This window comes from Limulus polyphemus, unplaced genomic scaffold (assembly GCF_000517525.1).
Source record: "Limulus polyphemus unplaced genomic scaffold, Limulus_polyphemus-2.1.2 Scaffold2034, whole genome shotgun sequence".
NCBI classification, from domain to species: Eukaryota; Metazoa; Arthropoda; class Merostomata; order Xiphosura; family Limulidae; genus Limulus; species Limulus polyphemus.
Window position 1 is genome coordinate 76,884 of NW_013667644.1, and position 18,431 is coordinate 95,314.

An 18,431-nucleotide genomic window follows, 5' to 3' on the forward strand; every position below is an offset into this window, starting at 1 on the left:
GAGTTCTTACCACTTACCAGCTCCTAGCCACTGGGATGGTGGACCATGAAAGCATCCTCCTGAGTGTGTTCAATCCCATTCAGTTGAGATGAGGGCATTGGTGTTCTGTTAATGTAGATGATGTGAACCCTCCTCCTACCATGGACCAGAAGAAAAATACCTGATGCCACATCGTTATGGACTACAAAATGCAGTTCACCCTTCTGGCTGTGACCCCTCATTCTGTCGCATCCTGAATGTTGGTTCCCAGGTGGTCTGGTGTTGGATTACAGCTTGACCAGCCAACTTAAGATCTCACACATGTGGTTAGTAGGGAGCCCTCATCCTACCATGGACTGAATGATAAATTTCCTAAGCCACCAGGTTTTTCACTTGAGCGAACCACCATGTTGCATTCCCCCTTCCCACTGTTGCCCAGATGTTGGGTTCCGAGGTAACCTGGTGTTGGTTGTGTACTGGTTCTGCACATGTACCCTGATTAGGATTGCAGAATGGAACCTGTTTTCCCTTTTGCTTCCTTGCCTTGAGGTAAAAATGGAAGGGACCCTCCTCCTACTGTGGACCAGACGATAAATATCCAAAACAGGTGGTATGAGTTGACCCACCAATTATGGTCTGATGTGCCCTAGCCACTCTACAACACTTGACTCATCCAATAGCAGGGCTAATGCTAAATGTTTTTTTAGGGAGCCAGTTGAGCCCCTAAAACATACATTTTTATGGGCCAATCCTATAGTTCATTGTAAAATGTGCTCTATAATGAAGGTTATCATAAAATTACTGAATTAAATAGCGTATTTTGTTGTGAACTCAAATTTCATGAAAAAACAACAACATAAACCATTTCATTTTTTTCAGACAACTTAAATGATTTTTATTTCACATATGATCTTTAATTTCTCTCTGAAGCATGGTATGACAGTAACTTTTTTGTTCCCCTTTAAAGTAGTGTCCTTTCCTTATCAAATTAAATAATGAGAGAAAATCTTTGCATCACTGTCAGTGTGATCTGTTTTTGTTTCCATATAACACATTACCATCTAGCTGACACATTATTTGTCAATGAAATGTCAATCACTTTTAATGTAGAGTTGGTAAAATTATACAATTTACATTACCACTAACTTTATAGCAATCAGTTCTTTCATATCCCGAAACAACTGTTAATTAGTCATTCATGAATTTGAATTTGTAACAAGCAAAATCCTCAAATTAGCAACATAGGGAAAACATGCAAATAGCTCTAAAATGGCCCAGGTGGTAATGAGTTAAACTTAAGTTAGTGTCCTTTCCTATTCAAAATAAATAATGAAAGGAAATCTAGTATGCATCGGTGTCATTCTCCAATGATGTTCCAACATTCGTTTCTTGGATTTTTCCTTTGTTTCCTTCTTCGTCACTCTCCTGCACCTGCTTTTCAATCTGGACCCTGCCTGAATTTGGTCTCCTTGTGCAAAGTGATCCTGAGTTCCAAAGATGGATAGCTGTTATGGGATCAAAGTCACTCATTTAAGGCGAGTGGAGCATGACCAGAAGCTGATCAGTGATCCTGTCAGCTCCCAGAGAGGATCTCAAATTGGGCTTGATCATCTTCATCTTGCTGAATCCTTTTTCTTTCTCAGAGGAGTTGGCTGGAACTGACAACAGTAGGTCAGAGGCCACAGATATTAGGTAGCTCCTCCTTAATCCCAGGGATCAGGGATGATAGCAGTCTATGGCTGGCCTTTCTTGGTATGCCTAATGAATTTAAGTAACAAAATAGATGTGGAAAATGTATCGGAGAGACCATCATGAGAATTTCATTATTATTTTATATTTGGCAGTGTTTTGCCTATAAGTATAATCGGAATCGTTAGAATTTGTCGAATTTCCCAATCACGGTAAACCAATTGCCGAGAAATTAAAAATAACACCACCCAGATCACTTTATTCACAACAATCCTCTGACTTCTAAGTATTCTTACAATCATGACCCTGTACAGTTTCTTTTTTTTTATACAAAACATTATTCACCATATAATAAAATATCATTAGTTAAACAATCTCTGCCTGTTTCTCATTTATTTACATAAGTTGATATACTGAATGAAAGAAAGATTAAAAAACAACGATCTGCATATTGTGAAGCACACTATTTCCTTACGGACCATACATTAGCAAACAGTCAATAACAGTAATCTATGCACAGAGTTAATACCCACTGTGCTTACCAAAGATCTGTACAAACTTTTCCCGTGAAGTTCTTGGAATGGTATGTCATGTGGCTCCCCGCTAGTACTGCAATGTGTATTAGCCTATAGTTTGGGGAGGTTGCCGAAGAGAGCATGACAAAAAAGCTATTGGAAATTTGAAATGTCCCATTATTTTCTAATAGGGGGTTTTGTCAATTGTTTGAATTGCATGTCATTGTCGGAGATATCACTATAAGTTGAAAGTGGTAAACAGGTATATACAAATACTTACAAAATTATCAAAACAACGAACCTATTGGACAGCTATGGAACATTCCATTTGATCATTTGACAGTCCTGTTATTTATGAATATGCATGGTTCCAAGAAGTTACCTTAAAGCTAGTTATGGCTCGACAAACATGATTCCTGATTGGTTAGATTACTTCTGAATGAGAAAAACTACGTTTTTTGAGTAGGAAGTGAATGGTTGAAAAACAAGAATCACAAAGGTGGGCAAATGTCATAACTGATTGCATCTGCAACTAACAGGAGAATGTACACATCTTTATCGACAGTAAAAGCTAATATTTTGTGATTTTAGACAATTGTCAAAGTGGCACAGTGTAAGTGCTGAGATTTGAAAAACATTCGATGAAAGCATGTGTGTCAAGCTGGGAGGTGATAAGTTTTAAATAATTCAACTAGCATGATGTAGGTCATAATGTATTTAAAGTTTTCATTTCTGTTTCTTTTTGCAAGGTTGGAAAGTTGATCATTAAGTATGCAATACAGATATAATTAGGAGCATTGTTTAATAAGGCCAATTAAAAGAAATCTTTCAGTAACCAAATTGAAGATTCTTCTCTTTACAAACAAAACCTTCAAATGCTATCACTTTATTTGACCTTTGGTTGGAATACTTCATTGGGTTTAGAAAGTGGTTTAGTTCAAAATGTGTAGAGGTATAGCAAAAGACATCAAACTTATGGCTGAAATGAACAATGAATTTAGGCAATGATCCTCAACTATTTGTTTGTCTCACACAACGGTCACATAAAATTACGTATTGATCATGTACTATCCATTTTTATTTTGCACTCATTGAAATAAAAATCAGACATTGTGATTTTATTTCATGACACATTTATTGACAACTTCAACCATTTCAAATTTAATGATGCTTCAAAGTACATTCTCTATAGTCATTACAATTTTTAAGGTTGAACTGTCAATAATACTTCACAATGACATCATCAATTTTACTGTACATAATCAGGTTTGGCAATTGAATCGGGCTGATTGTGCACCATCATAGTCATCAGTCGGTGACTTCAGATTGTGACATCATTGGTAAACCGGTAATGTTGTTGTTGTTTTTTCGTTTTTCACTAGTGCAGTCTAAAAAGTTGGATTCAAAAGTGTTTGCCCTAACATGCATACATTTTCAACAATGTACATGCAGTAAGGTAGATTCTCCAAACAACTTACAAATTTGCAATTTTTATTTGCCTGTTTTTGGAAAGTGTTGACAAAAAATAACTTGTATGTACATCTTTCAAATGTGTGAGCCTTGATGCAGGCTTGGTGTCATATATAAAAGTAAAAAAAAAGTAGCATTCTGATTTAAAACAGTGGTCATCTTTATAAAAGTTCAAATAATCACTATATTTCAGATTTTATTAATGGAATTTTATACATCAATTTCATTACACTGATACAAAAAAGTTTAAATACTGGACAGAGTGATGGCATTCTTATTAATGAAGGTGCATTTACTTGGAATACATGGGCATTCATAGTGATGATGTTTATGAATTGTACATGACTGATGAGGCCGTGGTGTAGCCAGCATCAAATGTATGTGAATGCATACATGCAAATTCGTTATAATCAGTGATATATTGAAATAAAATTTGAGTGAACAAATGGGAAGACATCACTTTTATATTTTTTTATATTTTATGTTAATACATAAATTATATATTATATATCTCTAAAAAAAATTGTGAAAATGATATGGATGCTTGAGGATTTGTAATACACATTTATATATTACACTGAATACTTTGATATGGCATGTGCACTGATAGCTGGGTAATGTATGTGCAACCAGAAGACAGTACTGAAACCCTTGAACACACCTAACCAGTTAATGAGCTAAGTGGGTACAAATTGGCAAGATTTTAGAAAAGGTAAATGGTTAAATAAGTCAAGTAAGCAAAAAGTTTGTACAATGTCTGGCTCATTACAATGTACACAGAATGATCCAGGAATTGCATTGATTTTGGATGAGAATATTTGACACATTCTCTTTATGTGTTAGCAAATTATGCATATAGTAACAGCACTGAATATTTTCACATGTATTACACACATCACTAGAGAATATTTTTCTTTTGTATATTTGAGATATCATACCCACTTAAAAAATTGTTTTCCACTACAATCATTACAAGTTTTACATTATTGAAAGATCTCACATTTGATAAGTTTAGTACTATCATTACACGTTTAAGTTGCCAACACCATATCTGGGTGTGGCATACATTCTTATATAGTCGATCAGCAAAAATGTAAAATGATAAATTTCAAGCAGTTTAATTCACCTAAAATACTTGTACATCTGCAGTGAAAAGGTAAGACCCTCTGATTTAATTGTAAAATAGCACATAATAGGACTTGCATTAGTTAAGCATACATATACATGCTAATGCTTCATTGCAGTGTCATGGTTTATTCATTTAAGTCCTAAGAGTAGATCTAGTAAAAGGGCTATGAAAGGCTTTTTTAATATTTATTGGTAGGTTCATATTAAATGTTCAATTAACCAAATTTATTTATGTCATAACATTATAGGAATTACAAGACATTCGGAAGTCGGGAATGAAATCTGTCAGAGATATACAGGTTGATGAATCAAACATCCTTTTGTGGCAAGGTCTTGTAGTGCCTGTGAGTACTGTTAAACATACCACATATATTATTACCTATTTGATCATTCCTACAGTATGACTTTAATCATTGGCAATTACGTGTATTACTTTATGATTAGCTGTAACATGGAAAATATGTTTTAACTACAATATTTCTAAAATAATTCAAATTAAACTCCTGTTTTTATTAATTTTAACAATACTCCTAGTAATTACATTTACTACTATATACCCTTGGGTGAAAGGTAGTTTTTTTTCAATACTTTTTAACATTTTTTATCAGTATTGACAACATAAGTTTATAAAGTGGACAGTCTCTTAATATAAGAATATTCTTAGCACAGGATGTCTTGTGGATTTACAAATAAACAGTTAATGCAGAATTTAAAATCAGTATAAAAGGATCCATCAAGTTGAGAAAGTAGTCTGGGAGTTAAAATTATCTATCCAGATATTTCTAGGTGTTCTTGGGTTAAGGACAAAAACTCGTACTAACAGTGAGATTCCCAGTTGATTACCTGAGGCAGAATGACCATAGAGGCATTTTTATGGTTTGTCTCTTATTATTAAAAAAGAATAATTATTATTAATTGCTCTTGTAGTTTTGGAGCAGCTCTTCTGGTAGAAGTTTTAGGTTAATCATTTCTAGCTACTTCTGATTAGCTAGCCACTAACAAATATGATCCATAACTCAAAGAAAACATGAATATTTATGTCAAAGCGATACTTTCATTAGTAACTGTGTGTATGTTAAATTCTAAAAAGAATGGTAAAAACAAAGAAATGAACATAAAGTAATTCTTTAGTTTTTTACTTTAGAAAGTAGAGAAATCAGCAAATAACAAACCTGTTGTTTCCTATTTTTTATGTTGTTTTGTTTTTAATTTTATTCTACATAATGAACTAGGATAACCCACCTTATAACAAAGGAGCCTTCAGAATAGAAGTAAATTTCCCTGCAGAATATCCTTTTAAACCTCCAAAAATCACATTTCGGACCAAGATTTACCATCCAAACATTGATGAGAAGGGACAAGTTTGTTTGCCTATCATCAGTGCTGAAAATTGGAAGCCAGCTACAAAAACAGAACAAGGTGGTCTTGTTTTCTACTGTAAAAAGTTCTGACATGAATAATTAAAAGAAAATAATGATATATGGAAACTGTAGGGAAGAAATATTAAAAAATAAACTTAGCACACTAAAATAGAAGAAGAGAAAAATAAACAAAGCTGGACATCAGTAGATTAAAGAAATATAAGTGACTTAGATGTTGTTCAATTTATCTTAAACCTTGAAAATATTGTTTAAGAGAGGATTTAATAGTTATAAATGATTTATTATGAATAAATCAGTGGGCTTCATCTACCTGTGGTAGTTTGTAGATGATAGTGCTAACTAGTAATGTAAATCTTGAGTTTTTGTTGACTAGTTCTTGTTCTGTTTATTAAAAACTGAGATTGCAAATGCATGATGTTGAGGCATATTCTTATATAATTGTTGATGATAATTTTAGAAGATTTTAAGGATTGGTTTTGAATTTCATAAATTTCACTTATTCGGTCATACATTTAGCATGATTTTTTGTGTGTATTTGAAGCATGCATCATCATATTGTATTGAATTCTTGTGCGATGAGTGATATCATCTACTGTATATTATATGTAACTATACTATACTGAAACATTAATAGAAAATATTATATAAGAAATGTAGTATTCATAATTTTAATGTTCAAAGGGATTTAATAACATGAATTTCAAAATTATACATTCTGATATGATAACTCACTTCTCACACAGAAGAGCTATCTTCCATGCTCAGCAACTCCTCCTATGCACTTGTATTCATGGTGACTTCAATCTTCTCAGCATTGCATTGAAGAGGCATGATCCAAATTTCTCATCTGAGTTCAATTTGATGAGATTTACATTTGTTAATAAAATGTTGGTTTCAATATTTTTGGCTTTTGTTTGAAAAGCTTTATTTTTTATCATGAATTCTCAGATGATGGTGACTTATACTTTGTCCTGTGTGAGTAATGATATTACACGCAGGCCTTATTTCTACTATGGCTTTTTAACTGTTGGAAATGTTGTAGCCATTGTTCAGTGTGTTGTGAATTAGTACATGCTTCCTGGGCCTTCTGCTCTTATCCCATGAGCTGGAATTTTTTCTCCTCAGTCAGGAGTGATCTCTTGGACTACATATTTAACTTGATTTACTTTGGGTAGTGCCTTACCATTATATTTTTTCTTCTGTTTTTTGTCTAGATCAGTCTACCCCTAAACTTCACATTCCAGGTATCAGGACTTCCTCTTTTTTATTATCCTTCCTCTTCCATACATCTATTACATCATTCTTCTTGGCAGTGACTATCATATCGCATCTGACCCTATGAGTACCCCTCTAATCCTTTTCTCTTGTTCTTGGTCTCATTTTCTGCTAACAGTTGTTTTTCATTTCTCCACCTTGGTCTCTCTTGTTGCTTCTCTTTCCATTTTCTTCTCTCCTCTCCCAACCCAATGTATGGTCTTTTTCATGCAGTATGTGGTTGACCATGGTCACTGTGTTGGACACATCTTCTTACACATTACTCTTGACCTGTCTTCCATATGTTTTCTATATTTTGTCCATCGCTTTGGCATTTTCCAATTCCTTGCTTTTACCTTTGACATAGCATCAACTCCTCCTATATTCGTTGGTATTGTGAAGTCCTTCACTTGGGACTCTGGCTTCCCTCAAACACCTCATTCCTTGGGGCATGCACTCACATGTCTCCTCCAGTGGTTTTTGCAGATCTAATGGATTTTCTTGGGTTCCATTGGCTTCATTTGTGAACATCTCTCCTCAAGATACTGTCATGGTGACTGGATCATGCCCATACTACTTCAGGCACTCCCTTACCAACTCTTTTGCCAGATCTATCTCTTCACTGATGTTTCCATCTCTGTTTGAAGCATATCTCTGAATGAAGACATGACTTCTAGTGTTTGGACACAAGATGAGCATTCATTCCATATCAATATGCTCGAACCTCTTGCTGTTTGTTTGACATATTCTCATTCCTACCCCTACTAGTAGATCACTTGGTTATGATCCAGTCCATCATGGTAAGTTTGTCGTTTTGCTTGTCATTTGCCAGGATCTAAGAAATTGTTGATTGACCACCTTTCTCAGCCAGTCCACATTGTACTAATGGAATGATCTCTACACTCCCAGGTCTTACTTTTGGTTTGCTCTTAGTTGGACATGCCCCTCATGGATGCCTTTGCCACCCTTCTATATTCAGGGCTTCCTCTCTTCTGGTACTTTATTTCTCATCCTTTGGCTCTGGCTGTCAACATTCTTGGCCAGGCCTAGTATCATCTCTTTCTACATGCATATTCCCCTTTTTTCCTCCTTCCTTGTGTTCTCATTGTTCAGGTCCTATTGTTTAAGCCTCTTTCTCCAGTTCAGCTTTAATTTCCTCTGTTTCTTTGTTTGACATTCAGACCTCCTTCTACCCAATTTTCCTTATCTCTTGCTTCCACTTCACATATACCCCTTTTCATCAAGGAATATCTTCCCTCCACTTCATGTGGGAGATTTGTCCAATCCGTTGCCAGTCATGCCAGACTCTCTAGTCCTTTTGTAGTCTTCTCACATTCTTGTCATAATTTAACAATGTTATCTATCAATGAAAGTGGGGGTCTTTATCATTGGTCCATCCACCACTCCTTTAGTCCTGGCCATCATACTGTGAACCACCTTTCTGCCTTTTTAACTGGCTGTTCATTCATGGCATTTTGCCTTCCCCAGTACCACAAAGTGTTTCTCTCCCATCCTCTACTCTTTATTATGCTTCATTCTTCTCCAGCCTTCTCACCCATATCCCATGCCTGACTGAGACATTAGTGTGAATTTGAATGCTCTCATGCTTGCCCCATTTGAGCCATTGGCTTCTTGTTTTTATATCATATTTCTCTCCACACTTATTTCCTTCTTCTTCCAGCCTGTGATTGCCTTCATTTAGTTGTCTGTACTATAGATATTTCTTGCACTCACATCTACTGCACTTATATATCCCTCTTCATGGACCAGTCTTTTCTACTTAAGACTTCAACCATAGATAACCACACTTTCTTTCCTATCTCCTTTGATTTTGTCATTACTAGATGGGTCTGCTCACTCCTCTGGTTGGTATATTTATCTCTGTATGTGGATACTTGCAGGCTATTTCACATTTATTCACATTTGGTTCATCACCTTTCTCATTCTCTTATATCTCATCTTCACTGGCCCTAGGACAAGATCCTCCAGACAGGCATGTGGATGACTCTCCACACATTTGTTTCCTATTATGTACATCATCTAGCTGTTTTCTCTCTTGCTGGATTTCAGCTTCCATCTTTTGCCATTCTTCAGTCACCCCCATTGTCTTTTAGAGGAATACATACACTTTCTTTTTCAGAACCCCTTTTTAATTTCATAGGATCCTGCTAGGTTTCTGGTGTAGCCTTTCAGGTATCCTTGTGGTATACGTATTTACTCAGTTGTCTGATCCAGACTGTACGTATTTCATGAACTATAATGAAAAACACCAGCACCAGGTAAGTGTTCTAACAATTTCTTTGGCTTGCACATTTTGGTTTTGAAAAATATGGTTTTGCAGTCCAATAAAATACCTTTCTGGTTGGAGGTCTGATAAGGATCCAGGCACTTTTCCATGTCTCCCCAACACGAATTTGCACCACCTTGGTTAAGTGGAGCACAGGAGACCCTTGCCACTTACCAGTTCCTAACTGTTGGGTTGGTGGACCAAGGAGAATTCTCACCAGCTGGACTTAGCACAATATGGTGGGAAGTGGGGTGGTGGTGACACTGACAGCATAGTGCAGGTCACCCCTCAAAATCATAACTCATACCATTTGTGCCCTCCTACTGTAGACATAGCCTATTTATTTGAGGTGAGCACATATACAAAATTTGCTCTCCTTCTGCTGCCAGTGTCTGTTTAGTAGAATTTAGGTGAGCATGCAATTTAGGAAACAATACTTCATAACTAAAGTGCTTTCCTCCTACAGCTAGAGTCTGATCAATAGAGTCGAGGTAAGTACACATTATACGAGCCATACTACATAACTAAAGTGCTCTCCTCATGCAGCTGTAGTCTGTTTAGTACAGTTCAGGTGAGCACACAAGGTACTGTCTGAAAGCACCCCAACCACACTATACATATTGGCTCACCAACTGCTTGTGTGCAAGTGCTCGCACAGTCATGTTCGTATTCTGCCCCTCCCTGTGACATGTGGGGTTCATTTGTCTCTTCCCTCTTTACATTCCAGGCAAAAAGTCTACCCTGGTTGAGATGAAATGCAGTCTCCCATGGGTGTACCCCTATGGAGCCCTTGCCATTGGGTGTCACACTCCATGAACTTCCCATCTAGCAGTTTCTAAAGAGAGCTCATCTAGGTAAAATGTGGGATTCTAGCTTTTCTGTATGAGGAGGTGAGTCATAATCTCAGAAGTTAAACTTTTTCCTAATTTGGTGCACATTTTTTGTCTTGCCTCATTAAAGAATGAAGTCATCAATTGATGGAGGGCTTTTGTTGCATGCTGACGTCATCATGCACCAGTGCAGTTTACATTAAAACTTGAAATTAGATGGGAGTTACTTCAAGGCTAGTGGCATGCAAATATCTCAGACAGATGTGTAAGGAAGATAGCTTTTTTGTGTGAGGAGGTAAGTATCTATCAGAAATACATTTTCAGATTAGGAAAATGTTAACTTTCAGGTTGGTACTGACCCTTAAAAGGAATACTATATAATTTGACCGCATTAATATTTCTCAACAAGTTGTACTTTGGTTTAAAACACCATTTGTACTACCATTTTATTTTGAGTCTTAAGTGATTTGTTTTACTAATATGAAAATTTCTGTTTTCCTTTAAGTTATTCAAGCTCTTGTGGCACTAGTGAATGACCCTGAGCCTGAACATCCATTACGAGCAGACCTGGCAGAAGAATACACAAAAGACAAGAAAAGATTTTTCAAGAATGCTGAGGAATTCACCAAAAAGCATTCCGAAAAGAGACCCCCTGATTAATTGTCAGTTTCACTATTGTACTAGAAATCACAGTAACGTTTTTTTTTTTTTTATACATGAAAATGATTATTTTAGCACCAATTAGGTGTAAAGTTGAGAAAATTCAACATTAACTCAGTAAAAAGTGATAAATTAGAATATCAGGTATCAACATGCATATTCTTGAGTATTATTTTATTTAAGCTGCTGACTCATCCCTTAAAGATGTTTTTTGGCATGCTGTATACTTTTATTTTATTCTGATATCTTTCTAAATGATATTTGATTTTATATTGATATTGTTTTTCAGAATTAACTACAGTTAAGACATAATGGGTCAGTATAATGTGTTTGTATCAAAAAGTTCCTTATTTCTTGGTAATATATAGTTAAAAACTGAGAAATGTGTATTTATTTTTTGTTTTCTGTGTGTGTGTGTGTCAGGTCATAACAGGACTTAGAAAGCTGAGTATTCACAAATTTTTAGTGCAATTTTCACAAACAAAACTTCTAAGTAGCACTGCCATGGTACACTGGTGACTTGTATGTAAAATCTAGTCTACCTTGTCACAGCTGATTGTCATTTTAAAAGCCTCTAAGTGGTGGAATTTTCCAGAATGAAACTGGAAACACCTAATTAAACGTATTCAAAATTATTAAAGATACTTTTTTTAAACCAATAAAAAAGTTGTAAATCAAAATGCCATGACATTTCAGCAAAAGTTGGGATAAAAGATTTTTTCTTTCTCCCCATCACTGAACGTGCTCACTCTTTTAGCCCTGGGGCATTATATTGTGACACTCAATTCCACTATTTGTTGGTAAAAGAATAGCCCAGGATAAGGTACTATCCCTCCTCTCACAAGATTAGCTTTTCTTGTTTTGTGATGCCCTTTATATGTGAACTTTTTTCAGAAACACTTGCCACAAACCTTCATCCTTCCTCTGTTGGAATACAAAGTTCCAACACGTCTCTCATGCAAATCATCATGTGTCACCCCTTCAGCAGTAGGAAAGCATTACTATCACATGATGCATGTGACTCCCTCTACACACCATTACCGAACTATCACTTCTTGTTTGGCAGCTGTTGAGTTTAGACTTTTTTTTGTTACATTATTTAGTTACCTTGAAGTGGTTTATTTTCTTTATTTCCAACACTTCACAGTTGTGGAGCTAATATTTTAATAAAGCATTACTTCCTCATGTTTCCCACTTATGAATTCCGAATCCGGGTGCTTTGCCAGTTTCTGATGCTGTATTTTAAGCCACGGGCGTGAGTGACCCGTTGGGGAGTATATTATTGATCACTCCCCGGGAGATTGGTCAGTATATGAGGCTACTTCTGCCTCACTTCCTTCTGAGCCTTTTGGGCTGGGCCAGACTGTAGACAATTTTGATCGTTTGTTCCCCCACCCAGAGTTTGCCACGCCTTCCTGTTCACTACCTGATGATTCAGCTCATCCATCATTAGTCTTTTCAGACTTTATCTCTCAGGTATGTGATGTTTTGTCTCTTACACATGTTTCCTATGGCCCTAGACCTTCCCTCTTACATGAAACTTCCCAACCCTATTTAATCTTTCCCCCTTCCCCCGATATTAGGGTTCACGCGAACCGATTTGCCTCTCAACTGGGGGAGGGAGACTTTGGATGAGTTTGCCCTTGCTTATCATCAGGTAGACTTTCCTTTTCTCAACTAATAGTTGTTGAGGTCAGTTCTACCTATTTCGGGTGCGAAAGAGGCTCTTCACAGGAACCTTGAAAGGTTTTCTGCTGACATCCTATTCATCCTTACTTCTACATTGACTCATCTGTCATCTTTGGCTCTCATGCTTCAAATGTCATTTGTTGTTGGTACCTCTTGGGCTGTGTTGCGGTTTTGGCATGAACCCATCTCCAGGATCCTTATCTGAGGGACCTTCGCATGGCGCCATTTTTGTGGCATTATGAGTTTGACTCGGTTCCTGAGTCTTTGTAGTTGCTGGTGGCCTTGGCCCATCAACATTCTACCTTTACTCATTTGTCGCAGTTGGGGCTGATCACAGCACCGATTCCTGTCCCTCGACCTTCTCCTTCCCAACCTCTTCCTGTTCCACCCTCCTGCGGTGCCAAGGTTACACGATTTACTCGATGACGCATGATCTGCCAACAGTAGTACTAGTGACTATTGATCTGATCAGGCCCAGCTGGGACTTATCTATTGAATTTAGTTCATCTGTGGGGACCTTTCCTCGCCAATGTCTGGGTTCACAAGGTGCTCTTATAGGTATTCGTTATCCCCTGTCTCACCCTTCCTCCATAATCCAGTGTTCCCATTCCCTACCCATCTCTTCGGGATCCCTTGACATGCCAGCATCTGTCAGAGGCATTTCAGGACCTCATCAGACAACAGACTTTTGAACCAGCTCACCAGGTTCACAAGGGTTTTACTCCCACCTGTTTTTGCTTTCCAAGAAAACCATCTCAATTGATATGTTCACACTCCTCACTTTACCATGGAGACATACCTTTCTCTTCGGTGGGCATTTTCTTCAGGTCTTTGGATGACCAAAGTGGACATTTCCAATGCTTACCTACACATTCATGTGGTGGAGCATTCCCGTCCATATCTTTGGTTTGTCCACTGGGGGGTTGTGTATCAGTTTCATGCCTTACCTTTCGGCCTAGTCTCAGCACCATACATGTTTTGTCATGTGGTCCTCTCCTTTGTTCAATATATTCATGCCATGGGGTTGTGCTTCCATTTTTATTTGTACGACTGACTTCTTGCTCATTCTGAATGGGAATTGTCCTGTCACACTCGTCAGCTCTTAACCAAAGATGTGCGGGTGGGATGTTGGTCAATCTGGAGAAGTCTTTCCTTTGTCCAACCCAATACCTTATCCATTTGGGTGTTTTCTTCAACACCCATCTCATTCTGGCCCAATCTTGCCCTCTCCGGTTCCATTTTATTGAACAGGTGGTTTGGAAAGCCTTGTCTGTTCCCTCACTTATGGCTCGCGAGGTTCTATCATTTTTCGGGATGATCCTCCATGACTCCTCTCATACCCCTGGGCAGGACCCATATGTGGTTTCTTCAATGGGTCCTTCATGATCAGTGGATCCTTGCCTGGGATTCCTTGGATATTTCTATATCCCTTCCATCACCCTTTGTAGACAATCTCCATTGGTGGTTGAACAGAGCCCATATGTTGGTGGGGCTCCTGCTTCCTTCTTCGCAGCCAGATTTACATCTGTTCACAAATGCATCCCTTCAGGGCTGGTGTGCCTGGGTGGATCACCAGGATCAGGTCATTGGTCTGTGGATGAGAGTTCTCTTCTCAAACTCCTGGCTGTTCGTCGGGCTTTGGTTCTTACACTATGGATCTTCTTTTTGAGGCCCACAAGCATCACATTTGTTTGGTGGTGTGTCATGTACCAGGTGCTTTCAATTTTGTAGCCAATCATCTTTCCTGACTGGATCTAGCTTATCCCACAGAGTGGTCCCTGCATTCTGCTGTGTGCATCTGGATACTCCCCATATCGATGCCTTTGTCACCACTCTCAATCACAAATTAACTCGTTTTTGGTCCCCAGTCCCTCATCTTCCAGCCTTGGCTGTGAATTCCTTCAGCCAGGATTGGTGTTATCTGTTCATGTTTACCCACCTATCTGTTTACTTTATCAGATGGTCTCCCTCATTTATGCCACTCCATGCATGGTCCTTCTGATTGCTCCTTACTGGCCTGCTCAACCTTAATTTCCTCGGTTGCTCCACCTACAAGAGGTCCTTCCCATCCTGACCTGCTTTATCAACTCCAGTCACTGATGCTCCATCCTGTTCCGCCTGTCCTCCGTCTTCACGCCTGGCTTTTGTCAAGTCCTTGTCAAGGAATTTCAGTTTTTCTCACAGAGTAGCTTCACATTTAGCCTGTTCCGTTCACCCTTCTTCTTTGGCCATCTATCAATGCAAGTGGGGCATTTATCACTCCTGGGCATTGACATGAAGTTTCCAGGCTTCTCACCCAATGGTTGCCTGTATCTCCGAGTTTCTCACATGGCTCTTTGAGAGGGGTTCTTCGGTCTCTGCAAAAATTTTGAGGTTTTGGGTGGCATTATCCCATACATTCCATTTTTTTTTTAAATGCAGGGTCTTCGCTTCCCCTGTCCTTTCCATGTTGATCTGTTCCTCCTGGCTCTGCTAGCCACAGAGGTGTCAGTAGCTCCTGGACTGGGACACTGACATGGTCCTTCATGCCCTCACTTTACCTCCATTCAAACCTCTCTCTATGTTTTCTCTGTTTCACCTCTCTTTGAAGATGTATTTCCTCTTCCTCCTGGCTTGTGGGCATCATAGGTTGGATATTTTTGCCCTCAACATTACCAGGACCTTGTATCACTCCACCTACCTCATCCTTTATCCGGATTGTGTTTTCCTTTCCAAAACCTCTGTGCTCAATAAGGTAAGTCCTTTTTTTCCCCTATCTGCCTATCCTCTGTATCTCATCTCTACCCTCATCCTGATCAGGACAGACTCTTCTGTCCTGTCTGTGCCCTCCATTGTTCTATTGCTCACACGGCTTCCTTCCTGGGTCCTCATTCCCGCCTTTTTATCCCTTGGCAACCTTCCTCTTTGCCTGGTCAATTGGGTTCAACATTTGATCCAGTTGGCCTATTCCTCCTTATCTCCTTCCCAGTGTGATCTCTTTCACGTTTCCTCACATCAAATCCATCACCTTACCTTCTCCCTTGCCTCTTGTCTTTTTTCAGCCATTGGAAGAGATTCTACGATTGGGCATGTGGACAACTCAGCACACCTTCATCTCCCATTACCTCTCCTACATTGCTGTTTTTGCTTCCTCGAGGTATCACCTGCTGCCTGTGGCTATTCTACAGACTTTGGCATGGCTGCAACATTAATGCTTTTTTTTCTTTCAGGGGCCCCTACTTCAGCTTTACTTTGAATCCCACTCTGTGGTGAGAGGTACCTGATCAGGTATTCTGTTTTTACTCGTAATGGCTTCCACTTAGATGACTATAACCATTTGCAGACATCTCAATATCAAATCTGCTCTGCAAACCATGTTCATTCTTATACATTTTCTATGGCTATGTACACTAATCTTTAAGATGGGGTGTTTAACAAGGTCACTAGAGTGTAAATTCCTCATAATAATTGCATAATAATATGCCTGTCCTGGATCATACCACCCATAAACAGCATGGGTAAGCAGAAGGGGATTGCTACCCATCCCTGCCGTGCCTAGATTAAATAAATCAGTGTGGTCTGCTTTTCAAAATAGGGTTTCGTGATCACCTATTGCACTGTCTCATGTTGCAGTCCCTCCAGACTCTCCACTGCACTTTCCTTCTTTTTCTTCCAGTGAAGTATGGGAATCCTTACCACTTACCAGTTCCAAGCCACTGGGATGGTTGATCATAGAGACAACCTGCTGGATGGGTTCTACAAAGATGGCTATAACCATTCAGTTCAGAGTAGGGAAGTGGTGTTATGACAGTGTAGAGGGAGTTACAAGGTCTTCCATATGAGTAACAATTTCCTGGAGTTGAGACAGCCAATTGCAGTTCACCCCTCCGATTTAGTGCCCTCCTCATACCCTCGTGAAGATGTCGGTACCGAGCAAGTAAGGTTTTAGAGATGAAGTGAACCAATTACATAAGTCCTCACACAGGTTTTGGGTTGTTCATCTTTCTCTCTCGACTTGTCTTCTGTATTGCGGGTTGCAGAAAATCTACGTGGCCTCTTTCTGCTTCTCTCCAGGGTTTTCCCTTGTTGGGTGACAGGTTGTTACCAACCTGGCATCGTTTTGGGATGGTTTGATGGTCACGGAGGTTGAGTGCATGTGATGGACTTCCCTCTGATTCCAGATGACACATTCCCAGATCCCTGGCATTAGGCTACCCTGTGAGTTCCTGGAGTTGAATATTAGGTTCTCTCCTGACTCTGGGACTTGAGGTGAAGACGGTATGATTCTCATCCTATCCTCACGAGGATGTTGGTACCCAGCAAGTGAAGTTTTGGATGTAGTTGACTTACCGAGTACGGTCCATCACACCCTAGCCACTCTACACCATGGGACACATCCTCACTTGCCCACTTTCCATCATGGGATTGAGTGATTCTGATTTCTGTTTAACATCACATTGCTGAACTATCCTCTCCCATGTGGATGTGCTCTCTTTAATGTTCCACCATATCTGGTTTTCCTGATCATGTCAATGTTCCTGGTGAAGAGATACCTGGCTCAGATGTGGTGGGGTACTCTTCCTTAGAACATCTTATCTGTTCCTCTCATTTTGGGGGGTGTCCTCTCAATGCTTCCAGGGGATATGCCTTTGCTTCCCTTGCACCAGTCCCTCCTCCATTTCAATATGGGATTCAAGCTAATCTTCTGAGCAGAGGGAGAGTACTTTATCAGAAGTTATAATTTTCCAAATTGAAAATGTATTTTCGATAGGTACTTCCCTCCACTCACACTTCCCACCTGTCCTCCCCACAATCTTCCGGTGCTCACATTATCTGCCAAACTTTGAACTGATAGTTTGGCGTGTAGAGGGAGTCACATGCATAGTAGTGGAGAGGTGATGCATTATGATTTGCACAAGAGACGTGTTGGAACTTTGTATTCCAACAGAGGGAAGATGAATACTTGTGGCATGCATTTCTGAAAAAAATTCACATATAGAGGGCAGCACAAAATGAGAAAAGCTAATCTTGTGAGAAGAGGGAATTACCTATTAGAAATACATTTTCATTTAGGAAAATTATAACTTTGGCCAAAGACCTGATATTGAGCCATTTCATTTAAAACTATAAAGAAATTTCTAAGCTACTTTACTTTAGAAGAAAAGTTATAATTGGAAGAACAAAACACAAAAGAATTTGGGTAATTTAATTTATAAAAGACATCTTTATACTGCAATAACAGTAAATCCAGTATATTCAATGTTGTTCCCATCTTTTACATAGAGAGTTACCATTAACATTAACAAAAATTTGTTTTCTATTCAATAGGAACTAATATGTAAATGAGTCAGTAACTTTTGTGTAAATCATCAGATTAAAATATTGGTTATATAATTTAAATTATGCATAATAGAAATATTTTAAGGAATGGTTATAGGATTTAAAGTTTCTCCTTGAAGAATGTTCTCACTAGATATATATATATATATATATATAATATGAATCCAAATGCTTTGGAAACACAGTAAAACAAAGTTTTTGTGTTTATGGTTTTCTTTATGAATGAAGC

At 38.4% G+C, this 18,431-nt stretch overlaps 1 protein-coding gene across 4 annotated transcripts in view; it reads left to right on the forward strand.

Moving 5' to 3' along the window:
- Positions 1 to 18,431, forward strand: part of LOC106465737 (ubiquitin-conjugating enzyme E2 L3-like) — a 37,304-nt gene that overhangs the window by 5,804 nt on the left and 13,069 nt on the right. For all 4 annotated transcript variants that reach the window (XR_002612043.1, XR_002612042.1, XM_013925975.2 and 1 more), the window contains exons 2-4: positions 5,030 to 5,125; positions 6,014 to 6,200; positions 11,040 to 11,196. Coding sequence is in view for 2 of the 4 variants with exons in the window: in XM_013925975.2 (XP_013781429.1) it covers positions 5,030 to 5,125; positions 6,014 to 6,200; positions 11,040 to 11,194 (438 nt within the window). In the remaining 2 variants the exon portion in view is untranslated. The remainder of the gene's footprint in view (positions 1 to 5,029; positions 5,126 to 6,013; positions 6,201 to 11,039; positions 11,197 to 18,431) is intronic.